The following is a 25,257-nucleotide window of genomic DNA, read 5'->3' as shown; positions in this document are numbered from 1 at the left end:
CTTGAGAATTTAGGGACAAATGGCAGAGATTCTAGGTAAATTTAATTACAATATTGACTAATAATATTGACTAATAATAATATAAACTAATTGTTTAGTAGCTAAGAGGTCGATATCATACCGCACTCCTATGAATTAGATTGTCAATTTATGATTTTCAAAAAAAATTACACTTTTCTGTTACTGGTGTAGCATTGAAGCAATACACTAGAACAAAAATTTTTAAAAAATGCCATCATTTTGTAGTAAGAGAGTAGCAATGAAACTCATTATAAATTAGACAAGTTTTCCCTTCTATATATTTATGAAAAGTGGTGAAGTAATAGTTCATAGTGATGTGAAGGACAGAATTCAAAAGTGCCAACACAAATGGATAGCTTAACAATGCAGTAAGGTGTTTTATCTGTTTCTGGCTGTCCAGTCCTACAGAGAATTAAAAAAAAAATAGATGGAGAACCTGGATTCCTGCCCAAATTTATTACTTGAGTCTGCTGAAGGGAGCCTGGTTAAGGAGGATGACAGACGTGGTTGGAGTGAATATTTGCTGGCACATGACACAGACTGGGGGCAAACAAATCAATCCCTAATGTTATCAGAGGGAATTCGGGCCAAATAAATAACTGACTTATCTGCAAATCCCTGTTTAGTCAATTCCAAAGGCAATTTTCAACCACCAAATCTGTATCCACTGATGTGTTCTAGCATGCAGATAGAGAATCAACTCTCCCACATCCACATCAAGGTTCATCACAGAGAATGTGGACAAGGAAGAACTGTTCAGATAAAGGTGCAAGACCATGGACAGTGTAGCCCGCCAGAGCACATGCCTCTTTCTCCTGTTGTTTCAAGGAATTTACACATCCATAATTCTTGCTTTTCCTTCCCTTTTACTTTTAAACACTGACTTATTGCAAACACCCATTACCTGTTCAACTAATTTCTCACCTCAGTGAGGAGCTACAGTTAACCTCAATAGAAAACTAAATAATCCTAGCACTAGAAAATAACCCTGTTGTTTAGTGTTCTAAAAATACTAGAATTATACCAGGTTGCAATAATACGAAAAATTTCCTAAAGGAAAATTAACTGTAGTCAACTTGATAAACTGTATAGTCATCTGAGAGAGAACCTTGGATTGAGGAACTGTTGTTTAGATTGCCCTGTGGGTATATCTGTGGTGAATTTTATGATTATTCATTGATATTGTAAAGCCAAACCCACTGTGGGTAATGCTCTCCCAGAGCAGCTGGTCATAGGCAATATAAGAAAAATCACTAAGCATGAGTGGGCCTGAGATTGAGCCAGCAGGCAGTGTATCTCAGTGGTTCCTGCTTCCTGGTTTCTACTTCCCTCAATGATGGACTATGACCTAGAAGGGTAAGATAAAATAAACCTTTCCTTCGCGAAGCTGCCTTTGGTCAGGGAGCTTTATCACCACAACAGAAAGAAACGTAGGACAGCAAGGCAGGGAGGGTTATCTTTCTCAGGATCACCCCATTCAATCCAGCAGCCTGATATTCAGTATTTTTATAACCTTACCTTTATCCTGAGTTCCCAGGGATGACAAAGCAGAAAGAGGGAAGAACCTTGGACTTCTCATGACCTCAGTCCTACCACCATTTGCCTATAATAATCCAGGTCACATAAAAAGAAATGACAGCTACCTTTGTGTATGATTTTATTTTGGATCCTGGCGACAGCAGCAGCAGTAGAACGCTACCTAAAACAGCCAAGTTAAAGTTTCTCCAGCGTGTACTCACGAAATTCCCTTGTGATGTTTACTTTCTTTGTTCTTTTAAAGATGGCTTTCCATTCATGTCTACCTGTTCTTCGTTACCCTTCACCATCTCGCCACTGTTCCTCCGTGGGTCTTAGTCCAGTAATCTGATATCACTTTACTCCAAATTAAAGAATGCTCCTTTCATGTAGTGGTCTTCATTTTACACATGTGTTTGTAGGATGTGGAATCAGGTACGGCCAGATGGTTTGGCATTACCTCTAGCAGATGAAAGTACAGCCTCTGGAACCAACCCATTTGCTGGAAAAGAAAACCAACTCCTAGGAGCTCGCTCTGTCTTTGCATGGCTGCACCTGTGCACTGATCCACCTGTACACAATCTGTGCGTGTGTGTGTACACACATGCACACACACAATGAATAAATTGATAGCCAGACAGACAGCCGGATACATAAATAGATGGTATATAATAAAGTGTTTTGTTTGCTTATGAGAGAAGTAGAGTGTTAGAGAAGTGATTCAACAGTTAAGAATATTTGATGCTTTTCCAAAGGAAAAGTTTGATTTTCAGCACTTATGTCTGGCAGATTAAAACTGCCAGGAACTCACAGCTCCAAAAGATCTGATACCCCTGTTGTCTTCTAAAAGCACTGAACACATGTGACATGTGGCATTCACACACACACACATACACACACACACACACACACACACACACAGAGAGAGAGAGAGAGAGAGAGAGAGAGAGAGAGAGAGAGAGAGAGAGAGAGAGAGAGAGAGAGACTATTACAAAATGAAACAGAATCACTTTTAAAATTTCAGACTTTAGGAGAAGCTTTAATTTTAGAAGGTCATGTTGTGTATGCCTCATCATTTTTCAGCTGAGTTATAAATTCCAACAAGGTAGAAATGGTGTCATATTTGTTAGACCCCTTTGACATTTACGCCTCAAAGTTCAGTAATTATTTGATGATGGAGTAATTGCTGAAATACAGAGGCATCTCTCACTCATCATATTGAATGATTACATAATCCAGAAAATTATCTCTGATCAGCTTAGCATACCCTTTTAAAGAATTAAATTCTGTGAGTGCTAAAGTTTTAATACAGATACTTGTCCCAATTCTGTCATGGGGAAAGGAAGGCTTGTGCACATTTCCCTGCTATTCCAAATCAAGGGATAAAAGGTTATCCCATGGCAGATGCAGCATATTTCATTCTCAGAAACTTTAAAGTAGGTATGATTGTAAAAATACCTGATTTTTATATTATTATTTATTTTGATATGCAATGTAGTGATAAGGATGCTGGATGCAATTAGATACCACATTTTGTTATAATCTTACAAAACTATCTTAACTTGACAATCATATAATTAAAATGCATAATTTTTAAAATTCATTGAAGCTACCATAATCTACTTGGCATTAAAGAAGCATTGATATTTGAAACTAAAACAGTATAGTCTCTTATTCACAAATCAAGTAGTTTTTCTATCAGTCTTAACATTTATCTTCACATTAACAAAAATTATGCCAACAGAATTTAATGCTCCTTGAAACACGTTGTTTAAAGGTTTATTTTTATTTCATGTTTATGAATGTCTAGCCTGAACATACGCATGAATGCCACATGCATGTCAGTTGACTGCAGAGGCCAGAAGAGCACATTGGATTCCCTGGAACTGGAGTTGCAGATGGTTCTTAGCCAACATGTGGATGCTGGGAAGCAAACCAGGTCCTCTACAGGATCAGGAAGTCTTCTTAGACACTGAGCCATCTCACTATTCGTTGTCACATATTTCAAGCAATGTTCACACTCTACCCCCACAATCAATTTAGTAATGTGTTTTTGTCTTAGAAAAAACAACCAAGGCAATCTTGGTTGTTGTTTGTTTGTTTTTTTGTTTATTTATCAGCCAATAATTTATTGTGATTTACTTTTTTATATTAAAATACTCTATCAAAAGTTGGTACTTTCATTTTGGTTAGGAAATCTCAGTCTTCTGAAAAGTCTTTTTACTTCTGAAACGACAAACATTGCCTCGTGTTTACCTCTTCTACTGACCCACATTGAGATCCATGGCAAGGCTAAAAATCTTAGAAATTATATTCTTATGTTCATGGACAGAAAGTGGCTTGTAGAAGTGGATGGATTTTCATAGGACAATACAGTTGAAAAGCTTAACAATGAAATTTGGTGTTTAAAGAAAAACAAATGACACCTTGCAAATGTTATTCAGTGCTTATCGTAACACAGTTAGTTCAACATATGCCTGCTGCTCTGTTTCATACTAGTTCAGCTCAATTATTTTCTGTTTAAGCATTTGTCCAAAAAAAACTTTGTGTGATGATTATCTTTTGCATTTTCATATTGAATGAAATTACTCAGCTAACTCAATCCTTATTCGCTTGCCAACAACACAATGTTCTAAATACTTGATTCACAAAGATGAGTCAGAGCCCTTGTTCTCAAGTCCCCAAACTGTATAATAGTGATGGAACTAGGTATAAAGACATGGATTCATTCTGTTATATGTAATGGAAGAAAAGTCCAGGGGACAGGATAACTACAGTAAGTGTTTGAAAATATTCACAAAATGCTTGCCCTGATGTCTCTGAGAACATTCTCATAAATGATTTCATTTATGTCCTATGTGAATGAAATGGTTCAGAACTGTAACAGAGAACATTATGTATCAGTTAAAAAGTTAGAAAACACATTTATTTGCCAAGTACTTTTTTTTTAAGTCTCTGACTGAGAGGTACTAGGTACAAAACACTTTACCTCAGTTTGATGTTATACTCTCCTAAATGATTTTTAATCATCTGGGAAATAAAACGCTGAGATTAATTTTCTGGAAGAAGTACAAGCAACTTGAATTTTGCTTCCCTTAGTAGATATAATTTTACAATGTTTTAAAGTGCTGTTAATTGATCTCAGCAGGACCATGCTTCATCTCTTTGACGGAATAATTATGCGATTCTGTTCTCAGGGCGTCCTTTCCCTTTCTTTCATTTTTTCATTCCAACTTTCAAGGTCAGGTTTGGTGCTTGATAAGTTGCTGAAAACCTTGCTTTTGAAAGCTATCCATTGTATTTACTCCAAAATGAAAAATAATTTTAAGATCCCAGATTGCTTTAATATGTATGTATCTATACTAGGTCATTATTATTATTATTATTATTATTATTATTATTATTATTGTTGTTGTTGTTATTGATATATACTTTAGTATTAGGGGATTTAATACATAAGTATTGTGTTTACATCATTTCTACTCCTTCCTCTACCCTTCAAAATCTTCTTGTGCACTCTTGAGTCCCTTTCATATACATGACTTCTTCACACAATGCACACACACACACACACACACACACACACACACACACACACACACACACACATGTTCATCATATTTATGTGTGTTTAGGGCTGAATAATTGTTCTTGTTAATATTCTGTGTGTGTGTGTGTGTGTGTGTGTGTGTGTGTGTGTGTGTGTGTGTGTTTGTCAGTTGTATTTTCACTACATAAAATCTATCTAGAGCAACACTTTCAGAATATTGTCTTTCTAATCTTCTTTTTAAACCTACTAACCCCATCATCATGATAACACCAAATGTAAGACTTCTTGTAGTACTTTGATTCTTATACTTACTTTTCAAATATACTTGCTTATGGCTTTGAGTTTTACACTACCTGGTTTTGAACATTCCATTTAAAATTCCTCTTAATCCTCTGAACCCCAATTTATATCTTACTTCAGGTCACAATAAAGGCTAACTTAATTATGAAATACCTCCTATATATCTTCTTCATTAATGTTTCCTATTTTCACTATATGCCTTTTCTGTTATTTGCTCAATTTTTATCCCATGTTATCATGAGAGGATTTACATTCTGTGATGATTTGTAACATTTGATCATTATGGCAATAAACATCACAAGGGGCAGCAACATGCCTATAATGTGTCACTATCTCAGATCACTACCACAGAAAATGGTTAAGTAGCACTGGTAGAGTAATTATATGATGTCCCAAGGTCACAATCTACATTGATCCCTGGAGCATTCCCGAGGTTTTAAGACAGCAAACTCAGGCTACAATTACACATTGACTAATTATTAATATTTTTCAATGTACAAGTTGCTTAAAATATTTGAGCCCGAGCCTCCTTCCCAGTACAGTGTAGACAGTATGTGTAGCATGAGTTTTGTGAATACATAAATGCTTAGAAAAGAGTATGTCTGTGGACTGAGAGTGCAAACTGGAATAAATCTGTTAGCTCAGGAATTTAGAGGTGGTAGGACCTTTACTGCTATCCATTATAAAGTAATTGTTAATGTTACCATTAAGAATCACAAATGCTTTTGATGACTAAATTAGTTTGTGAACATTACAGAATATTTTATCTTTTTATTTCTATAGTAAATATAGTATATATAGTATACAATATATATACATATAATAAAATTCGGAGAAGCATGCCACTAAACTGTTTTTCAGTAACAAAAGTGTACTTGAATTTTTTCCCCCTCTCTTTTCCAGGGTAATATTTGCTGCATCCAAAATCTGTTATAGTTTACCATAGTTTATGTTGCCAAATTGCTTTCATATAAATTGCTGAGTGCTTCATTTACTAGATAAAATCACAAGTGAAATCTGCATCATTCCAGCTTGAAAAGACACACTTTAATTGGCTCTATTATTTGTTAAAAGTAGAATGGTAAATGTAACAGAAAGGGTCCTTGAAGTTTACATTTCAGAATAATTTAGAATTAGTTTAATTATACTTTTTGCTTGATCTTGAATATATGTGAAAAGTAAGTATAAATAAAAGAAACTTTATATGCGCTACATATGAACTCTAGTCTTAGACTATATATGAGGTGAGTTCACAGATAAGATAGGATTTTTAGGGTCAGTAGTTCGGTGACTGAACAGATCCCCAAGGAAATGAATCTGAAACCTTCTTTCTCGAAGTGTAGACAAATAATACTTAATATAAGCACTTAAAAATATGCAATGGATAATTTATATTTTCCTTTACCTGAATAATTACTTCAATTTTCCTTCACTCTAATGGTTAAAGTCTGATCGGAACATCTAAAAATTAGTGTAACCTAGCTGTGTGTTTTGTTAAATAAAATAATTTAAAAGCCTAGCATGTGGCACTGTGATTTAGACAAAGATTATGAATGCAGTAGAGAATGGGGTGGTACTTCAGTGGAGAAAGTGCTTCCCACAAGCATGAAGATTGATCTTGATTCCCAGAACTTATTTAAAAGCCAGCTGGTCAAGGCAGCCACTAGAATAGCAGCCCTCCAGAGGCAAAAGCAGAGACTCTATGGAGCTAGCTAGACGAGCAAAAATCTGCAAATTTTGGATTCAGAAAGAGAACACTCCTCAATAAATTTAATAGAAACGAATAGAGGAAGATACTATATGTCAACTTCAGGCCTCAGCATGCATATGCACACTGCTCACACCCACACTGACATATCAACACACATGGCAGCATGAATACCCACAAGTGTGTACAACACACACACACACACACACACACACACACACACACACACACACACACACACACTGATTAATTAGAATAGTAGGTAGTACAACTGTTCAAATAACGACCCAGCTTTCTCAATTCATCTTTAGGTGGACATAGTCAGCTGAGAGGAAAATTGTAAAAGCAGAAACAGGACAAAAATGCAGATTCCATGAGCATTATCTATAGAATCAGGATCTATAGAACTTGAATGTGAAACATTTTAATTACTATAGGTGGTCATGGGTAGAGGATCTCATATTCAATAGTGGTAAACAAGGTCACATAACACTGTTGAAGTAATTCTAGAAGATAAAGATTAAACATGGAGCAGAACCATATTTTTTGGGTTTTATTAGGAAAAACATAAATCTTATGAGTCTATGGGCTTATATATTATTCAGTCACAAGAACAGAAGTTAGGTAATTTGAGATGATTTCATCGTTCTATTATTCATTCACTTCATGTGTGGTATATGTCCTATTTTCCCTTTAAGTTCTTTGTCCAGGTAATATTTATTTGTTAATTTAAACAGAAGTTGAAACTAAGCATAAACGCTATGAGGAACTTTCTTATCTTTCCCTCTCAAAATATTTCCTGTGAAAGCGTGTGAAACTCCTTTTCTCCCAGATATATAATTTTATGATAATTGAAGTCCTGACCTTAATTATTTTTAGAGTGTATATGGGATAGGAAGCATTTTGATTATAAGGGCAAAAGTGGTAGTTTCATTAAAAGTATTCCTTTGTTATTACTCTACTCAAAGGATTGAGTTCTTATTCCATTTATCAAAACTTATTAACCTGAGCATTGATTCCATCAAGTATCATTCATATGAATATTCCAGAAAAATGAAACATTTAAAAACATACTGCTGTTCAATGTATTTGAGTTGGGGTTGTATGTGTGTGTACGAAAGTGTGTGTGTCTGTGTGTGTGTGTGTGTGTGTGTGTGTGTGTGTGTGTTCAGAAATGCACATTGAGCTTCATCTCTATTGCTTTCTTCTCTATTCTCTTGAGACTGCTTCTCCCTCTCAATCTGGAGCTTGCAATATTTTGTCTGAATTGGTAGCCAGTAACCCATGGATTCCCTTATATTCTCCATCAGCACAAAACCAATGCTGAGTCTACAGAGGTCTGTGGCTACACCTTGATATTTACGAGGGTGCAGGGACCCAAACTCAATTCCTCATGCTTATGTAGCAAACATTCTTAAACACTGAGCCATCGCTCCAGTGTGAATAATTTTAATTGCCCAAATACACAGATAATAAATCTGTTTTAAATATTTCTGGGAGTCCTCACATAAACTATGTCTTTAAACAGTAGTAAACAAAATAGTAAAAAGAAAATATGAGAGGATAAATTGAAATTTTAGGAATAATTAACTTTGAACACTGGTATTGTAAGTATTTTTCAAATATTAGCTTATGATGACCTACTATTTACACAAACCATTGATATTTAGTTAATGTTAGCCAAGTCTTTAATTTTCCATATTTGTGGAACCTAAAATAACTATTATAAAATGAGAGTAAATGTTTTACCTCTAAAACAAATCATTAGTTCAGAGTTCTCCATTCTTATTTCACTCATTAATCAAACACAGTGACCTTACACTTCAAATTAATCAGTGAGTTTTTCCATTAGCAAAGCCAAAAATTATAAGGCAAATTAATACAATTTTGAAAACCCAGCTAGAACCTGGCAGCTGACATAGCGAATAAAAGCATTTGTTCTTCTGATATGAGTGCTCAAGTCTGAATCCCTTGTAAAAACTGGGACATGGTTGCCTGTGCCAATAAATTCAGCGACTGGCCAGGAAGCTTGGCCAAAGTTCTGAGCTTCGAGTTCAGTGAGAGAGTGTTTCAGGGCAATAATAATAGGGGTAGTCGGGAAAGTATCGATTCTGCCTTGGCTACCACCTGCTCTGGCTGCCACATGAGCACTCCAGGGCATTCATAAATGCACACTCATGCACATGCACAGCACACACACACACACACACACACACACACACACACACACACACACACACCACACACACACACACACAGGACTGAGTGTGCATGCATACAACACAATAAAACAAAAGTATGAAGAAAAAAATCATCAAAATACTAGAAGCAAGTTATAGAGAATTATAAACCCACATCTCTACATAATTCCATTTTTGTAAAGTTTCAGCTTTCCATTAGTATACATGATTTTGCATTTTGATAATTTCAAGGTTATTGTAGTTTATAGTAAAATTGTTTGACAATGGTTTTGCCAGGAACTTACTAATGCTTCACGTGGAATCAATAATAGAATAAGATGGGAACATGAGTCACTTTTATTATCAGTTTTTTGAAATTTTACAAGTATAATAATTCTGTACACTTTTAATTATCTCACCTAATATTTAACTGCCTCTGAACTATAGTAAAATTGTACCTACTGGGAAATTAACATTCGTATAGCACCAGTTACTAAACTATTTACTCAAATTGAAATACTAACTTTTCATTCATTAGTTATTTGTAGTTTGATTAACATTTACATACAAATTTAATATGACAATAGTAAGTTTAATATCTTTATACACACACACACGCATATATATACATATATATAATTGATTTTTTTCTGAATTTATGTCATTTATACCTCAGGGATTTTGTACTGATCCATTAAAAATGTCAGAGGTCCTTGCATTTATTACTATTATTATTATTAAATATCCAGACTAAAGCAAATAAATGAGGTGAATATTAATCAAATTCCTTACATTAAAACTATGTACATTTTCTATGCAGTATATTTTTTATCATTTAAATAAAAAGATCTTTACTCAAAATGTGCATGTTTTCTAGGCAAAGGTTCATGGTTTAACATAAATAAAAGCAAACACCTGCTTTGTCATTCAAATGTTACTTTGAAGATACCATATACATTTTTTTGATCTCAGTTTTAGAACTCTGTAATTTGCGATAGTAATTTTAAAGCTTGATATGAAGACTAAATAATGTAAAATAACTAAAATTTTGTAGCAAAAATAATGCCATTTCTGATGCAGGAAAATTTAGTCACATTCCTACAGTTAATCTTCCCTGTACTAAAAGAGAAAATGCTAAATTTTCAGTCTGACTTTTCTTCACAGGAAAAATGATAATCACATTTTAATGTAGTTTTATAATCATAAAACATTAAAGTACATTTAAATAACTCTAAATTCTCTTTTTTTTCCTTCTGTGTTACAGAATTGCAGAGTAGCTCCTGTGGAAACCCAGGAGTTCCACCCAAAGGTGTACTGTATGGCACAAGGTTTGATGTTGGGGACAAGATTCGCTACAGCTGTGTAACTGGTTATATCCTTGATGGCCATCCTCAACTTACCTGCATAGCCAATTCAGTTAATACAGCTTCCTGGGATTTCCCTGTTCCCATCTGCAGAGGTAAAAATAAATGAATACACACACACACACACACACACACACACACACACACACACACACACACCCCAATGGTGTATCGAAAATTTGTTCAATATAATGAATCATGTTAATAGTAAGAAAATATTAAGTATAACTATTTATCATCTACATATTACCCATTTACACTATCTAGCTTTCTCTACCATCTATCATCTATTTATATCAAGTACTGAATATCAAATATACAAACATACTTAATACTTGCTATGACAAAAGTATTTTTAATGTAGACTGAGGTACTTGTATTTATAAACGTATTTGTACATTTACAATAGAATGCAGGCATGCATTCTTTTCAAATTTGCATTAGAAAACCATACAGAGTTTATATTGTTTAAAAATTAGAGTTGCTTTCAAAAGTAATCATGATCATTATTTTGTCTTAATTGAGAAATATTGACTATACCTCTGAGTCTTTTCAAATTCCTCCCATAATTTAGCATAAGATTATTGTGAAAATACTACTTTATAGTTTAACACTGATGCTATAAAAGTTATGTATTTTATGATAGAAATATAATTATATTTAACATACAGAATAGTTCAATGTTTAATGTCTGGAAAGTAGCTGTATTAACCATTAGCTATGACCACTAGAGTTTCCCACAGAACTTCTGGACATCAACATTGTTTCGTCTGGGCTTTCTTTCTTGACATAGTTTATCAATTTATTGAGATATGTTTCTCTAATTCCTCACTGAGTAGAAGCTAGAAATCTGCAACTACTCATATAAAACATTTTTATTAAGCAAGTGGAATAGCATAGTAACCAGTGGAATCAACCACAGACAGCTTCTCACTTTTTAACATATTTTTATAATTTAATATACGTATATCAATATATTTTTATCCTATCCAATACCACTCCTTTATGTTTTCTTTCCCCTTCACAGAAGTCTTTATTGTTCCCAAATAGGCCTCCTTCTAGTTTCGGGCGTTTGTGGGTATATGTGAAGCCTACCAAGTTTAATCACCATTAACTAGGTAGGAGAACTTATTTACCAGAACGTGGGAAACTTAACCAGTGAGTACAACACTAAAGAAGATCTCTCTCCCTCCCATTCCAACCATTAACTGCCAGTAGCTTCTCAGGAGAAAGCGAGGTCTGGTGAAGTCCTCTTCCACCTTGTAGAAAGTGTTAGCAGGCCCGACCGTCTGCGGTCAGCTACCACTACCATGAGTCCGTGAGTTAAACAGCTGTATCCTGCCAGGGAGAAGTGTTCCACGGTGCTCTTCCCCATCCTCCTACTCTTAGATTCTTTTGATCCTCCCATATGATGTTCCCTTTGAGTGCATGCTATAAATGCCCTATTCAGAGCTCTACCCTCAACAGTACTTATTCTCAGTCATTGAATAAAACCATAGCAACTACACAGTTTACAAACCAGGAGAAAACGTATAGATCATCACAATAATGGCATGATTATTTGGGGGATATACCTAATAATTTTCTGACTGGATTTTGAATTCTGAGACAATGGGAAATTTCACAACTGGTACTGAAAATCTTATAAAAAGCTCATAGTAGGGAATTCATGGACCCAAATAGGGAAGCCACTACTATTGCTTCACCAAATGGACATGCTGTGACCATCAAACTGCCTTCTAAATATTTGTGTTTGTAACCCATACACAGCTAACATCTTCTGCCAGCTGTGTCAATCAGTATATGATTGGTCTCTGGCAAATCACATGAACCATTTGAGTTGGTTGTCCCTCTAGTCAATGAAATAACTTTTAAAAAACTGCTACACTTGTAGCGATGCTAAATATGACAGCCTCGATCTGCTGTTTATTGTTGTGTGTGCTCCATATCCAGATTCCTTGCAAGCTGGACTCTGTGTTGGTGGTTTCCTAGTATTGCCCTTTGCTGCCTCTGATGATGCTTCTGCTTTTGTTATGATTATTATTGTCAGTTTTATGCCAAACACCTCAAACAGATGAAGAATTTACAAGCACTATATCTTTTAAGTTAAAAATAGAAAATTAAACTCTAGATATTTAAAAAAATGATCAAGATTAATTAAATACCAAGCATCAGGCACTATGAAGGTCTGAGATTTTATTTGAAAAGTTTTCCTTTTCAGTCTTATTAATGGCCATGAAAGAAATAGTCTTCTTAGGTTAAAAATAGATGACAGTTTTTTTTTCTTTCTATGACCAACAAAGCCAAGATTCAAAATACCAAAAATTTTACAATATTTACAGTTTACAACCTCCAATTTCCAGTTCTATAGAATGATACAAAGGTGTGAGACATCTGCTCACCTACTAGGAAACAAGCCTTCTCAGTATGAACCTGAATTGTTTGTGTACATGTGTAGCAGCGTGCCCTTATTTGATCTCTGGGGAGCCATTATCTCTCTGTTGCAAGGCTATAAGCAAATTTTGTCCTCAGCTCTGCTGGAAGACATTAGACTGTTTTATAAACAGATGTCTGTGAAAAGATAGTCTGACACAAAGGTCAGTTGGAATGTGTTCAAAAGATGTGCAGACATATGAGAATGCCAGTGGAGAAATGTCTCAGGATTTAAGGGAGTTTATCAGGGAAGCCAGGCTGGAAACACCCTCTCTGTTCCAAAGTCCTAATATCATACTTGGAAACTTCAAATAATTAATTTACACTTAATCATGTAATAATTTATCTCATAGTAAGCAGAAACAAAGTCATATATGAATCTTTAAAAAGGCATATAGTGTATTTTAGAGAAGCACATGACTTACTCACTATAATACTTTCTGAACATTTAAAGTTGAGTGTTTTAAGGGGACTTGAAATAGAAACAAGAAATATTTTAAGTGTTCACAAAGGATCATCATTGACACTATTTAATATTAATCTCTAATTCAAGACTCTTTGCCCATTTCAATTCAGATAATAGAGTTTGGAGATAAAAGGTGTTACTCTGGTCTAAATACTCATTTTCCACCTATTAATTAGATTCTTTGAGAGACAAAGATAGTTTGTGAACTTGGAAACTACTGCTTTAGTATGAGGAAGATACAGACAGAAATATGAAAACCACAATTGCGTTGATGATGAATGGTTTCATAAGTTACTGAGGTCTATTCCAGGACCTTGCTAGGCAAGTGTGATTACCCCCTGAACCACATTACAGTTGAATGTAATCACTAAAATAGGGGCATCTAGCTCAATCACCCTCCTCTCTTTGCAACTCTTCCTGTACCTTTCCCCTTAAAAGAAGGGACGTTTGGTTAGACACAGAAGTGGAAAGGGAGATAACTATCTCTGTATCCACCCTGACTTACACTAGAGCCAATACTTCCCTCCTATTGTTTAGATTACCTTTCTATTCCAAGGTTATTTTTTATTTTTTTTTTTGCCTGAGTATACACCCCCACCTCTTTTCTCCTGCTTCTCAAAGTCCTGCAGGCATATTTACTTCGACTTTCACCATATCCTCTGCGGGTCCTAATTTATTAAAAAGTAGCACCCTCTGTTTGGAAACGTTTCCTGCTTAACTTCAGTCTGCCAAGCTCACCTTTTCTTTCCCCAACTACTAAAACTAATGAACACATTTACTCATTCAAATGTATTCATTAAAATCTTATCCTGTGAAAGGCAGTATTTTTTTTTTGTTTGTTTTGTTTTTCGAGACAGGGTTTCTCTGTAGCTTTGGATCCTGTCCTGGACTAGCTCTGTAGCCCAGGCTGGCCTCGAACTCACAGAGATCCTCCTGGCTCTGCCTCCCGAGTACTGGGATTACAGGCGTGCGCCACCACCACCGCCCGGCAGAAGACAGTATTTTATATGCTAAGGAACCAAAGATTGATTAAGAAACAACTTCTGATTTTAGGGGCCTGTGGTCCAATGGGACAGACTGTATATAATCAAGCAATTACAATAATGTGCGATAATTGATTTAATGGTAGGATCTGTAGAATGGTTGGGCACCTTGATGAAGGAAGCATTAGTGTCTCCCAGTTGAAAGGATGGAAGTTCATCTAGGGACAGAAATTAAAGAGAAGGATTTGCAGAGGATTACTAAAAATATAACTATACAGAGCAAGAGCATTCTAAGTGAGGCAATAATTCATGTAGAAAGTACACATTTTCCTTTCCAGTTTTAAAAGTAGTTCTCATGTGTTACTAATATTCACTGGCTAAGCGTAGTCTCTATGTCATACTTCATGGAGCACATGATCTAATTTTCCATGCTCAACTTTATCTCTTACTAACCAACACTTTTATTAAAACTTAAAGAATAGAAGACTAGTGTGTTTTCTGAGTATGTCATGGTGATTCTGTTCAAAAGGGAATATAGAACATGGCTTAGTCTATGCCTCCTCTTCTGCTCTTTGTCACTCGATAGCATACTGATTCTTTAATTTATAACTGTGCAGGGGGCTGATAACTCTGTAGTGATCTGCTTATTGCTTCCCATAGTTTTTACACAGACTCTTTCCTTGGCGAAATCTTTACTTGGAAAGTTCTTTGCTGCTTCCTAGCAATGATAGTTTAATTAAGAAAGAAACAAATGTCATATCAACCCAGAGGGCACCGAGCAAGGGTTATGATGTTGAAAAGCAGGAGTGACTTTATCAGCAACATCTGATAGTGTTTGAAAAAGACAGCTAAGTACCTGCTAAGCAAAACCCTGTAGAAAGTCAAACTTAATGCTTGTGCTCACACCTGGAGCACTTGAATTTTCTGTACCCCCTTCTTTTGACAGATACTTCTGTGACATTTGTTCACAGTGAGCTTTCATACAGCTTACCTTCTCAACCCAGTGCACCCAACACGTTGTACAAATTAAGAGCAGTTTCATTCATGGAGAATATAGACATACATATTTTCCTGCCAGAAATCTTCAGCAATCCTAGACAAAAATATAAGACCAAAATATAGAATCTAGTTCATGGGGTGTGATTTATTGCATTTATTTAACTCTATATCCAATCTCTGGAAAGCATCTCAAAAAGCACTAGAAAATTAAAACATATCATTTATTCAATATGTAACATGAGAATGTCTACACATACACATACACGATGAGATGTAATATTTAAAACCATATATATATATATATATATATATATATATATATATATATATATATATACTAATATGAGTATAAACTCTTAGATTGAAAGTTCTCAAACTGGTGATCTGTATCCAGAAAAGCATTTAGATTCCTATACACCAAAAATCACTACAAAAGTTACTAATGGGAGGAGGGGACTGGACCTACCAGGTTGACCTCAGTCCGCGGGGGAGGCTTTGCCCTGGAGGAGGTGGGAATGGGGGGTGGGGTGGGGGGAAGGTGAGGGGGCCGGGAGCAGGGAGAACGAGGGAATCCATGGCTGATATGTAGAACTGAACTGTATTGCAAAATAAAAAAAAATTACTAATGAATTATAGTGTGTCATCTGAACCTTGCCCTTTGTTGTTATATTTAAAAATATGTTTTGGAGGGATCAGTGCATTAATACATAATTAATGAGCCATAGATACAAATTTTAGTTTGTATTGGGAATTTATTAATTTTGTATTAATTAAATAATTTTAAAAGGTTATTGTGCCAAGTGTATGTCTAAGATATTGAGGAAAAGCAGTGACTAGGCAAATGGTGTGAACACATAGAGCACGGATGGAGAAGGTTTTTATCTGATAGATGGTATCCTGTTGGAAAAGGTGTAACGTTAGTAATGCAGTTATGACACAGTCAATTGGTGCAATGTGACTCTCACTAAATATTTGACAGGACAGACATGCAAAAAGCTTATCAGGAAGACACTACATTGACAGAGTGAAATACATTTCAGGTAACTATTGTGAGTGGAAAGGCTTTCCATGTTTTATTTAGATATAGGAATATCTTTCACCCAAAATATGATAAGAAAATAACTAATGGAGAAACAACAGCAGACTGCTTTGTTGCACATACTATTTTCCTGCCAGAAATCTTAAGCAATCCTAGACAAAAATATAAAACCAAAATATAGAATTGGTGTTAGTCATGAAACTTGATAACTGGAGAAGTAGAAATAGGAGCAAATTTTTAGGTAGATACTTTCCATATGTAAATTACAGCAAACATCTTGCTGTGAAAATAGTAATCTAATTCACGGGATGTGATTTATTGCATTTATCTGACTCTATGTCCAATCACTGGAAAGTGTCTAAAAAAAGCACTAGAAAATAAAAATCTCATTTATTCAATATGTAACATGAAAATACCTGTACATGCACATACATGATGAGATGTAATATTTAAAATCATAAAACTGACTCCATAGATATGGCTGGTGAAACCTGAATTATTATTTAAAATGAAGGTTACTACAGAATATTTTATTGAGGAAAACATAAAAATAATTACATCATATTTCATTCATTTATTATTAATGTTTAAACATAAAAATAAGTTCCTAACTGAAATATGTAAATATATTCTATAGGCAGTTACTCAGGAGCAGTTTGTCTTCATTGTAACTTTATGTTTTAAAATTTGTGATAGGTAAAATTTGTCTTTAAGAAATGAAAGAGATACTTGCCATTGTGCACTTTTCTTGCCATTCCAGATTCTGGGACCTGTGGCAAAAGTATGCACAAAGTTTAGTGGATTACTTGGGCTGAAATCAGCACGTGTGTGTGTGTGTGTGTGTGTGTGTGTATACACACATATGTGTGTATGTATTTGATTACATATATGCATGCTTTATATATGAATATACTTTAGAAAACTTCTATAGTAGTAGGTTTCTATATGACATTTTAAAAAGTTGTTGGTGTTTGTTAATCCTCTCTGTATCCCTATCCCTACCTTGTCCACCTAACCCATACTCTACACCATTTTACCTTTTCTCTTCCATTATTTCTCTTAAGCCCTTTACACCACTTTGTTCTTTCCTCCATTGTTTAAACCCCCCAATGACCCTTTAACATGTTCTGGAGTGTGAATATAAGTATTGGGTAACAATGAAGAAGAAAAGAACATTTTCTGCATATCATTTCATGAGCCAAGTTAAGAGCATGCAATTTTTCAATACAGGGTTCTATTATCTCCCCAAAGAAAGCCAGATAAATTGCAAAGATACAAGGTCACTAGGCAGATTTTACAAGTACCAAAGGTCACTTACATCATCATCATTTCCTGCATGATAGCTATCAAGCAAGTCAAACTCTGTCATCCTCTCACATTACCTCAACTTCACCAATCCTGCATCTGACTCAGAAAAGTGAGTTACATTCTTCTAACTGTGGGGTTATTGAATACCCTACATTCTGAAGGTTTATTGAAGTGAAATTAGTTTTTATAGTTTTTGTTTATTTTTCTAATTTTTTCTGCATAAATTAATATCTATGACTGGAGCAATTATGTCTTCATTTTCCATTCCTTTTATGAGTTGTAGTTACCAAAGTAATCAACATACTTTTAAAAATTAAGGCCACTTAGTACATAGTTATATTAAATTTGTAGCTAATTTTAAAAAGTAGCTGAAACAGCTGAAGAAGGATTATATGTAAAAAAAAACAACATAAGTGCAAATGAGGCAGAATATAATGAAGGAAAATAACATGAGAATTGGATGAAATCAAGAACAAGTTTAATATATGAATGTCAAGTTCTGAATCCTTATTTCCTAGGAGTCAATGTTAAATTAAGTGCTCACTCACTTGACAGTATAAACACATCTATAAAATATAATTAGATTATAGTTCCTCTAACTAAAAGAAAGCAATTTGAGTAATATCTCTTGCAACACATCATAAAGCAATCACAGCATAATTTCATATTGTTCATCCTCAATCATATCAGTAATATAAGCTTAGGGAATGAGCTTCCCAAGGCAGTACCACATCATGATACTGAGATGATGATTCAGGACCATATTTAGAGAACAACATAAATCAAAACACATGTGCCTAATGCCATGGGCCAAGTCAAATGGTATACACCAGCTGTTTAAATTAGTTCTGCCCCTCTTTTCATATTTAAAAAAGTTAATGCTTTATTAGTCTGTTTGTTTGGAAGCAAGCCTACAAATTAATCATCTAAAATACAATTAAAAAGATAATGCTCTTGCATTTATGTGCTCCTAATTTTCTTTTATATTTTAATCATTCAAAAACCTTAATTATTTTAAAAACTAAGTTATATTTTAAAGTATTTCCCTATTTAAAAAGGTAATCATATATTACAGTTTAAAGGCATAAAGTTATTTATTTAATTATATTAATGTTACTATTAGATAATTGATATTTATTTAAGTTTTACTTATCTTTAATTTGTAGCTTTTCATTTATTAATATGGTGTTATTTGCATATTATAATTTAACCTTTCTGAAATTGTGTGATTGAATTCCTCATACTTCCTTCTGGAAGAACTATTGTTTCTAGATGTCTTATATACCAAAAATTTATACCATTTTATTAACACAGATAAGGTCATTATCAGTGAAACTTCATATTTAGAACATAATTATATTTAGGAATTACTATATATCAATAATAATGCTGGTACTGTGTTTCTCAAGTCCTGGTGACCTGCACTCTAACCACTGAGCAATCTCCCAACAAATAGTCCTTTCCTTTAATCTTACCCTTTGACAGTATCTAACATTTCTCTTCAAATAACATCCAACAAGTTGCACAGATACATGTAAACTTTACAATAACCTACATCTTTCCACTATATTGTTCCTCTACTCCATTTAAATTAAATATATTTAATAGTATTTTTTTTCTTTTCACTTCATCAACCTTTACAAATTTCAAGGAGTGCATATGAGGCACTTTTTAGGGTCAGGAATGTTTAAGGCCATATTAGCTTGTATATCTTTACGAAAGAAAACATATCACTGGCAACTATAATGTTGTTACTGGTTTAATTTTTGAAGTGCTTGAAACCTGATACTAAAGAGTTTAGAATTTGCTCTCTAGCTCTGTGTAAGACAGTGGGTATGTTTGAACTTTTGTGAAGTGGTAAGCAGCTGCAAATGATAATGAAGTGGGCTCTTCAAGTTCATGTGCCCATCATAAAGGAAAGAGCACCAGGAAAGACGTTGTGTCCACCAATATGTACACAAATTTCGTAGTTAGTAGAGAATAATTGAGGAAACTATTTTGCATTATAAAAATAATGCCAGTACAGATAATATTTATGAAGTCCCCATTCTGACCAGAATTCTAGACATGTTAGAATATCTCTGTCTAGATTAATTAAACATGATCACTTAGTACCATGATCACCTCCTTTACAGATGATAAATCTGTAGTTACTGTACATTAGAATTCCTGCAAGTTTCACAAAAGATTTTTAATTAAATTCTGCTAAATTAGAGCCCTTCTCTGTAACATCTTTGTAATAACTCAGAGCATCCAAAAATTTCTAATGATGGTAATTTTTCTTCAGCAATACTCTCTCAATTACTACATCCCCATTTTCCCAGAAGAATCTGGGATGATCATCTAATATGAATGGATAAGACTTGTGGTTTACAAAATTAATTATAGATATTAATGTTAACTAACTCTGCTGAGTCTTTACAGAATGAATGCTGAAAAAAAATTTAGTAAGTTTATTTCCCATTCTATTATAGTGCACAGATTTCCAAATGAATTGCTATTAAAACTCATTAACACATTTCATAGAGAGAAAAAAATGTGATTATTTAATTTCATAATTTTAAAGAATTTGTATTGCATGTCTATCATTTTTGTATTTTTGGGGGTTGGGGGAAGCAATGTTATTAACTACACTCATTTCCAAAGTTTTCAACTTTAAACAGGTACTTGATTTCTCACAAATAAATTTTTCCTTAGGACCAGTTTTCTGAATAGCTTGAGGGTGGTGGAAGTTTCCTTCTATATCTTATGATATTTCACACATGTAGTAAGCAAGACATTTTTAACGATTTCTGTAGTTATCAATAATGCAACCTGTTCATGTTGCTCTGGGTTAATCAAGTGACCCTTGAGTATTTTTCTATTATTTTGTTAGAACAAATTATTAATGACAAATAATTATTTAAGAGGAGCTTCACTCTGTCTCATGATATCTTTTCTTTTTTAAAACACAACAAAATAAAATATAATAAGATAAAAGAAAAGCTATCATTTCAACACTGGACAAGAAAAGCCAATAGAAAAATTAGAGAGTCAGAGAAGGAGGCACAAGAATCAGAAACCACTTGATTACTCATTCAGGAGTCCTGTAAAGGCACTTACTGAACGCTATAGTACACATGCAGAAGACCTGGTACACACATCTGTAGCCCTTATGCTTGCTGCTTCAGTCTGTGATTTCATATGAGATTTGCTCAGCTGATTCAGAGGGCACTGTTTTCTTGGAATCCTCTGAACCCTCAGTATTCCCAACTTTTTCTGCTTCCTCTGTTGGGTTCCCTGAGCTCTTAAGGGAGAGATTTTAAGGAGACATCTCATTTAGAGCTGTGTGTTCCAAGGTCTCTCTCTGCATAAAATCTGGCTATGGGTCCCTGTACTTGTTCCCATCTGCTACAGGAGGAAACCTCTCTGATAATGGTTGTATAAATTGCTGATCGATGAGTGTAGCAGCATATCATCAGGAGTCATTTTAGTGTTACTATTTTTCTTTTTAGATCAGTAATACTTGGTTTTACTCTAGGTCTCTGTGCTATCTAGACTCATGGAGTGGGCCTTAAATCAAATAAGACATCAGTTGTTATCTCCCATAAAGTTTTTGCCATCATTGGCCTAGCATATTTTGTAAGCAGGACAGATTGTAGGTCAAAGGTTATGTGGTTGGATTGCTGTTTGATTTTCTCTTCTGGTAACCTTCAAAGTACCTTTCCATGTCATAGACACTAGAATGTGGGGGTGAAGATTATATGTAGGCATGAGCCTGCTGTTCAATAAATTGTTTTCAGTAATGGGGCCTTGCTGTCAGTTTGTAGAGAGTAATGTATTATCTTGGCAACAGTCTGGGTGGTTTGGGGATTTCTATGGTGCCCTTTGGCCAATAAGATCCAGTCCTATCATTGTAAGATTCACTGGGGACAAGAGATGGCCAGTATGAGATATATATCCCGCATTATTTGGAAACTTCATTAGGATCTCCTTCATATATTATAGGAAATTTCCATAGTACTAGATTTAGATATTATCCCTCAAATACACTTCAATTTTAGCTGTCTCATTCCTCATTCCCTCCCTCAAGTCCCTATCCCCTTCCTCTTCCCATCTGTTCCTCCTGTTATCTTCTACCCCTGTTCCAGTTCACCAATAGAATCTATTCTATTTCCTTTTCCCAGGGAGATCCCTGTGTTCCCCCTAGTTCCTGAACTCTATGCCTAACCTCTCTGGGTATACAAATTGCAACTTAGTTATCATCTACTTAATGAGATCCAGATATAATGGAATTCATATCGTATTTATCTTTCTGGGTCTAGATTACCTCATTTAGTATGATTTTTTTCTTCAAATTACATCCATTTGCCTACAAATTTCATGATTTTCTTTACCAATTCTTTTGTTGAGGGACATCTAGGTGGTTTACACTTTCTGGTTATTATGAAAAGAACAGAAAATGAACATGGTTGAGTAAGTGTCCCCATTGTGGGATAAAATGTCCTTTGGGTATATACCAAAGTTCGATATAGACAGATCTTGAGGTAGATCAATTTCCGTCTTTCTGATGAAGTGCAGTACTAATTCCCCATAGCATCTGTACAAGTTTGCACTCCCACCTGCAATGAAGGAGTGTTTCCCTTGCTCCATATCCTCACCAGAGTGGAATGTAACTTGCCATTATGTTTGTACTTCTGACAGATATAAAGTGGAATCACAAAGTAGTTTGATTTGCATTTCCCCGATGGCTAATGACATTGATTATTGCTCTATGTGTTTCTCAGGCATTTCGAACTCCTATATTGAAAATTCTTTGTTTGACCTGTTCCCCATTTTTAATTGGGTTATTTGGGTTTTAGAAATCAAATTTATTGTGTTCTTTATGTATTTTGGATATTAGTTCACTTTTGCCTGTAGCGTTGGTACAGTTCTTTTCCCATTCTGTAAACTGACTCTTTGTCCAATTTACAGTGTCCTTTGCCTTACAGAAACTTTATAATTTCATGAGGTACTAATTTACTAATTGTTGATTTCAGTGCCTGTGATATTGGTGTTCTGTTTAGAAAGTCTTCTCCTGTTTCAACAAGTTTGGGATATTTCACATGTTTTCTTCCATCAGGTTCAGTGTACCTGCATTTATGTTGAGATTGTTGATTCATTTGAAGTTAAGTCTTATGCATGATGATAGGTATGCTTCTACATGCATTATTCTACATGTAGCCATATAGCTTGACCAGCGTTGTTTTTGAAGATGCTATTTTCTTTCTATTGTCTATTTCTGGTTTCTTTGTTCAACATCAGGTATCCATAGGTGTATGGATTTATGCTGAGTCTTCAATTTGACTCCTTTGATCAGCATGTCTGTTTTTATGCCAATACCATGCAGTTTTTTATTACTAAAGTATTACAAATTATAGCTTTGTACTATTGTTTGAGATGAGGAATGATGAGACCTCCTGCAGTTCTTTTATTGTCCAGGATTGGTCTTTTTTGTGTGTTCCCATATAAAGGTCAGATTTGTCCTTTTAGTAGCTGTGAAGAATTGTATTGGAATTTTCATGATGTTGCATCAAAATTCAATGCAATGAATCTGTGGATTGCCTTAGGTAGGATAACCACTTTTACTATGTTAATTCTACCAATCCATGAGCATGACAGTTATTTCCATCTTTGGATATTTTCTTCAATTTTTTTCTTCAAAGACTTGAAGGTTTTATCATACACGTTCTTTACTTGCTTTGTTAGAGTTACCCCAATATATTTTCTGTTATGTGAGGCTATGGTGAAAGGTGTTGTTTCTCTGATTTCTCTCTCAATCTGTTTGCCATTTATATATAAGAGGGCTAAGAGGGCTATTGATTTTTGTAAGTTAACTTTGTATCCAGTTACTTTGTTGAAAGTGTTGATCAGCTATAGAAGTACCCTGGTGGATTTTTTAGAATCCCTTATGTACACTATCACACCATCTGCAAATAACAAATGCTTTGACTTCTTTCTTTCCAATTTGAATCCCATTGATCTCCACAGTTGTGTTTTTGTTCTAGCAAAATCAAGTATGATATTGAATAAGGATGGGAGAGTTCACAACCTTGTTCCTGATTTTAGTAGAATAAATTTGAATTTCTCTCCATTCAAGTTGATGTTGGCAATGGGCTTTCTGTAATTTACCTTTATTATGTTTAAGTATGCCCCTTATATATCTAATCCCTTCAGGACTTCCTTTAAGCTCTGGTAGAATTCTGCATTAAAACCATTTGGTCCTTGGGATTTTTGGTTGGGAAACTTTTAATATCTGTGTATATTTCACCAGGTGTTATAGGTCTATTTCAATTACTTATCTGATTTGATTTCACCTTGTTAAGTGGTAAATACTGAGAAAATTATCCACGTCCTTTAGTTTTTTCCAGTTTGGTAGAATATGGGTTTTTAAAGTATGTCATTATGATCCTCTGGATTTTCTATGTGTTTCTTGTCATGCCCCCCTTTTCATTTCTGAGTTTGTTGAGTATTCCCTCTCTGCCTTTTAGTTAATTTGGATAAGGATTTGTTGATCTTACTAATTTTCTCAAAGTACCAAGTTTTTCTTTAATTGATTTTTTATTGTTCTTTGTTTCTATTTTATTGATTTTACTCCCAAGTTGGACTATTTCTTGTCATCTTCTGTTGGTGTGATTTCTTGGGTGCAATTTCTTCTTTTTGTTCTAAAACTTGCAGGTGTGCTGTTAAGTTGCTAGTATGGCATCTCTCCAGCTATTTTTTTCAATGTAGGTAATTAGTGCTACGAACTTGACACTTAGAACCCATTTAATCGTGTCCCATAACTTTGGGGATGATGTGCATTCATTTTCATATACCTTTAGGGTCTTTAATTTCTTTCTCTATCCGTCTTACTCATTTTTCATTCAGAAAGTTTTGCTTTTTCCATAAATGAGTATGTAAGCTTTCTGTTGTTGATATCTATCTTTACCCTCTGGTGGTCTGATAAGATACAGTGTTATTACAATTTTTTTGTATCTGTTGAGACTTTCTTTTTGTTTGAACATGTGGTCAGTTTTGGAGAAAGTTAAATGAAGTGCAGAAAAAAAGGTATATTCTTGCTTTTGGGTAAAATGTTCTATAAAGGCCCATTTCATTTATAACACAGATTAGCTCTAGCATTTCTTGCTTTAGTTTTAGTCTTAATGACCTGTCTATTGGTGAGAGTTTGTTATAGAAGTCTCATACAATTAAAATGTGAGGATCAATATATAACTTATGCTTTAGAAGTGTCTCTTTAAAAGCATGGGCTCCCTTGTGTTTGGGGCATAGATGTTAAGAACTGAAAGGTCATCCTGGTAGATTTTTTTTCCCTTTGATGAGTATATGCATCCTTTACTATCTTTTCTGATTAATTTTGGTTTGAAGTCTAT

At 34.5% G+C, this 25,257-nt stretch overlaps 1 protein-coding gene across 7 annotated transcripts in view; it reads left to right on the top strand.

Annotated features, from left to right (window-relative positions):
• Positions 1-25,257, top strand: part of Csmd3 (CUB and Sushi multiple domains 3) — a 1,145,339-nt gene that overhangs the window by 243,071 nt on the left and 877,011 nt on the right. For all 7 annotated transcript variants that reach the window (XM_052747788.1, XM_052747786.1, XM_052747792.1 and 4 more), the window contains exon 4: positions 10,539-10,733. In XM_052747788.1, coding sequence (XP_052603748.1) covers positions 10,539-10,733 — 195 coding nt within the window. The remainder of the gene's footprint in view (positions 1-10,538; positions 10,734-25,257) is intronic.

The sequence above is a fragment of the Peromyscus californicus genome, unplaced genomic scaffold (genome assembly GCF_007827085.1).
Source record: "Peromyscus californicus insignis strain IS unplaced genomic scaffold, ASM782708v3 Scaffold_20__1_contigs__length_68692818, whole genome shotgun sequence".
NCBI classification, from domain to species: domain Eukaryota; kingdom Metazoa; phylum Chordata; class Mammalia; order Rodentia; family Cricetidae; genus Peromyscus; species Peromyscus californicus.
This window is presented reverse-complemented; position numbering and strand designations above follow the sequence as displayed.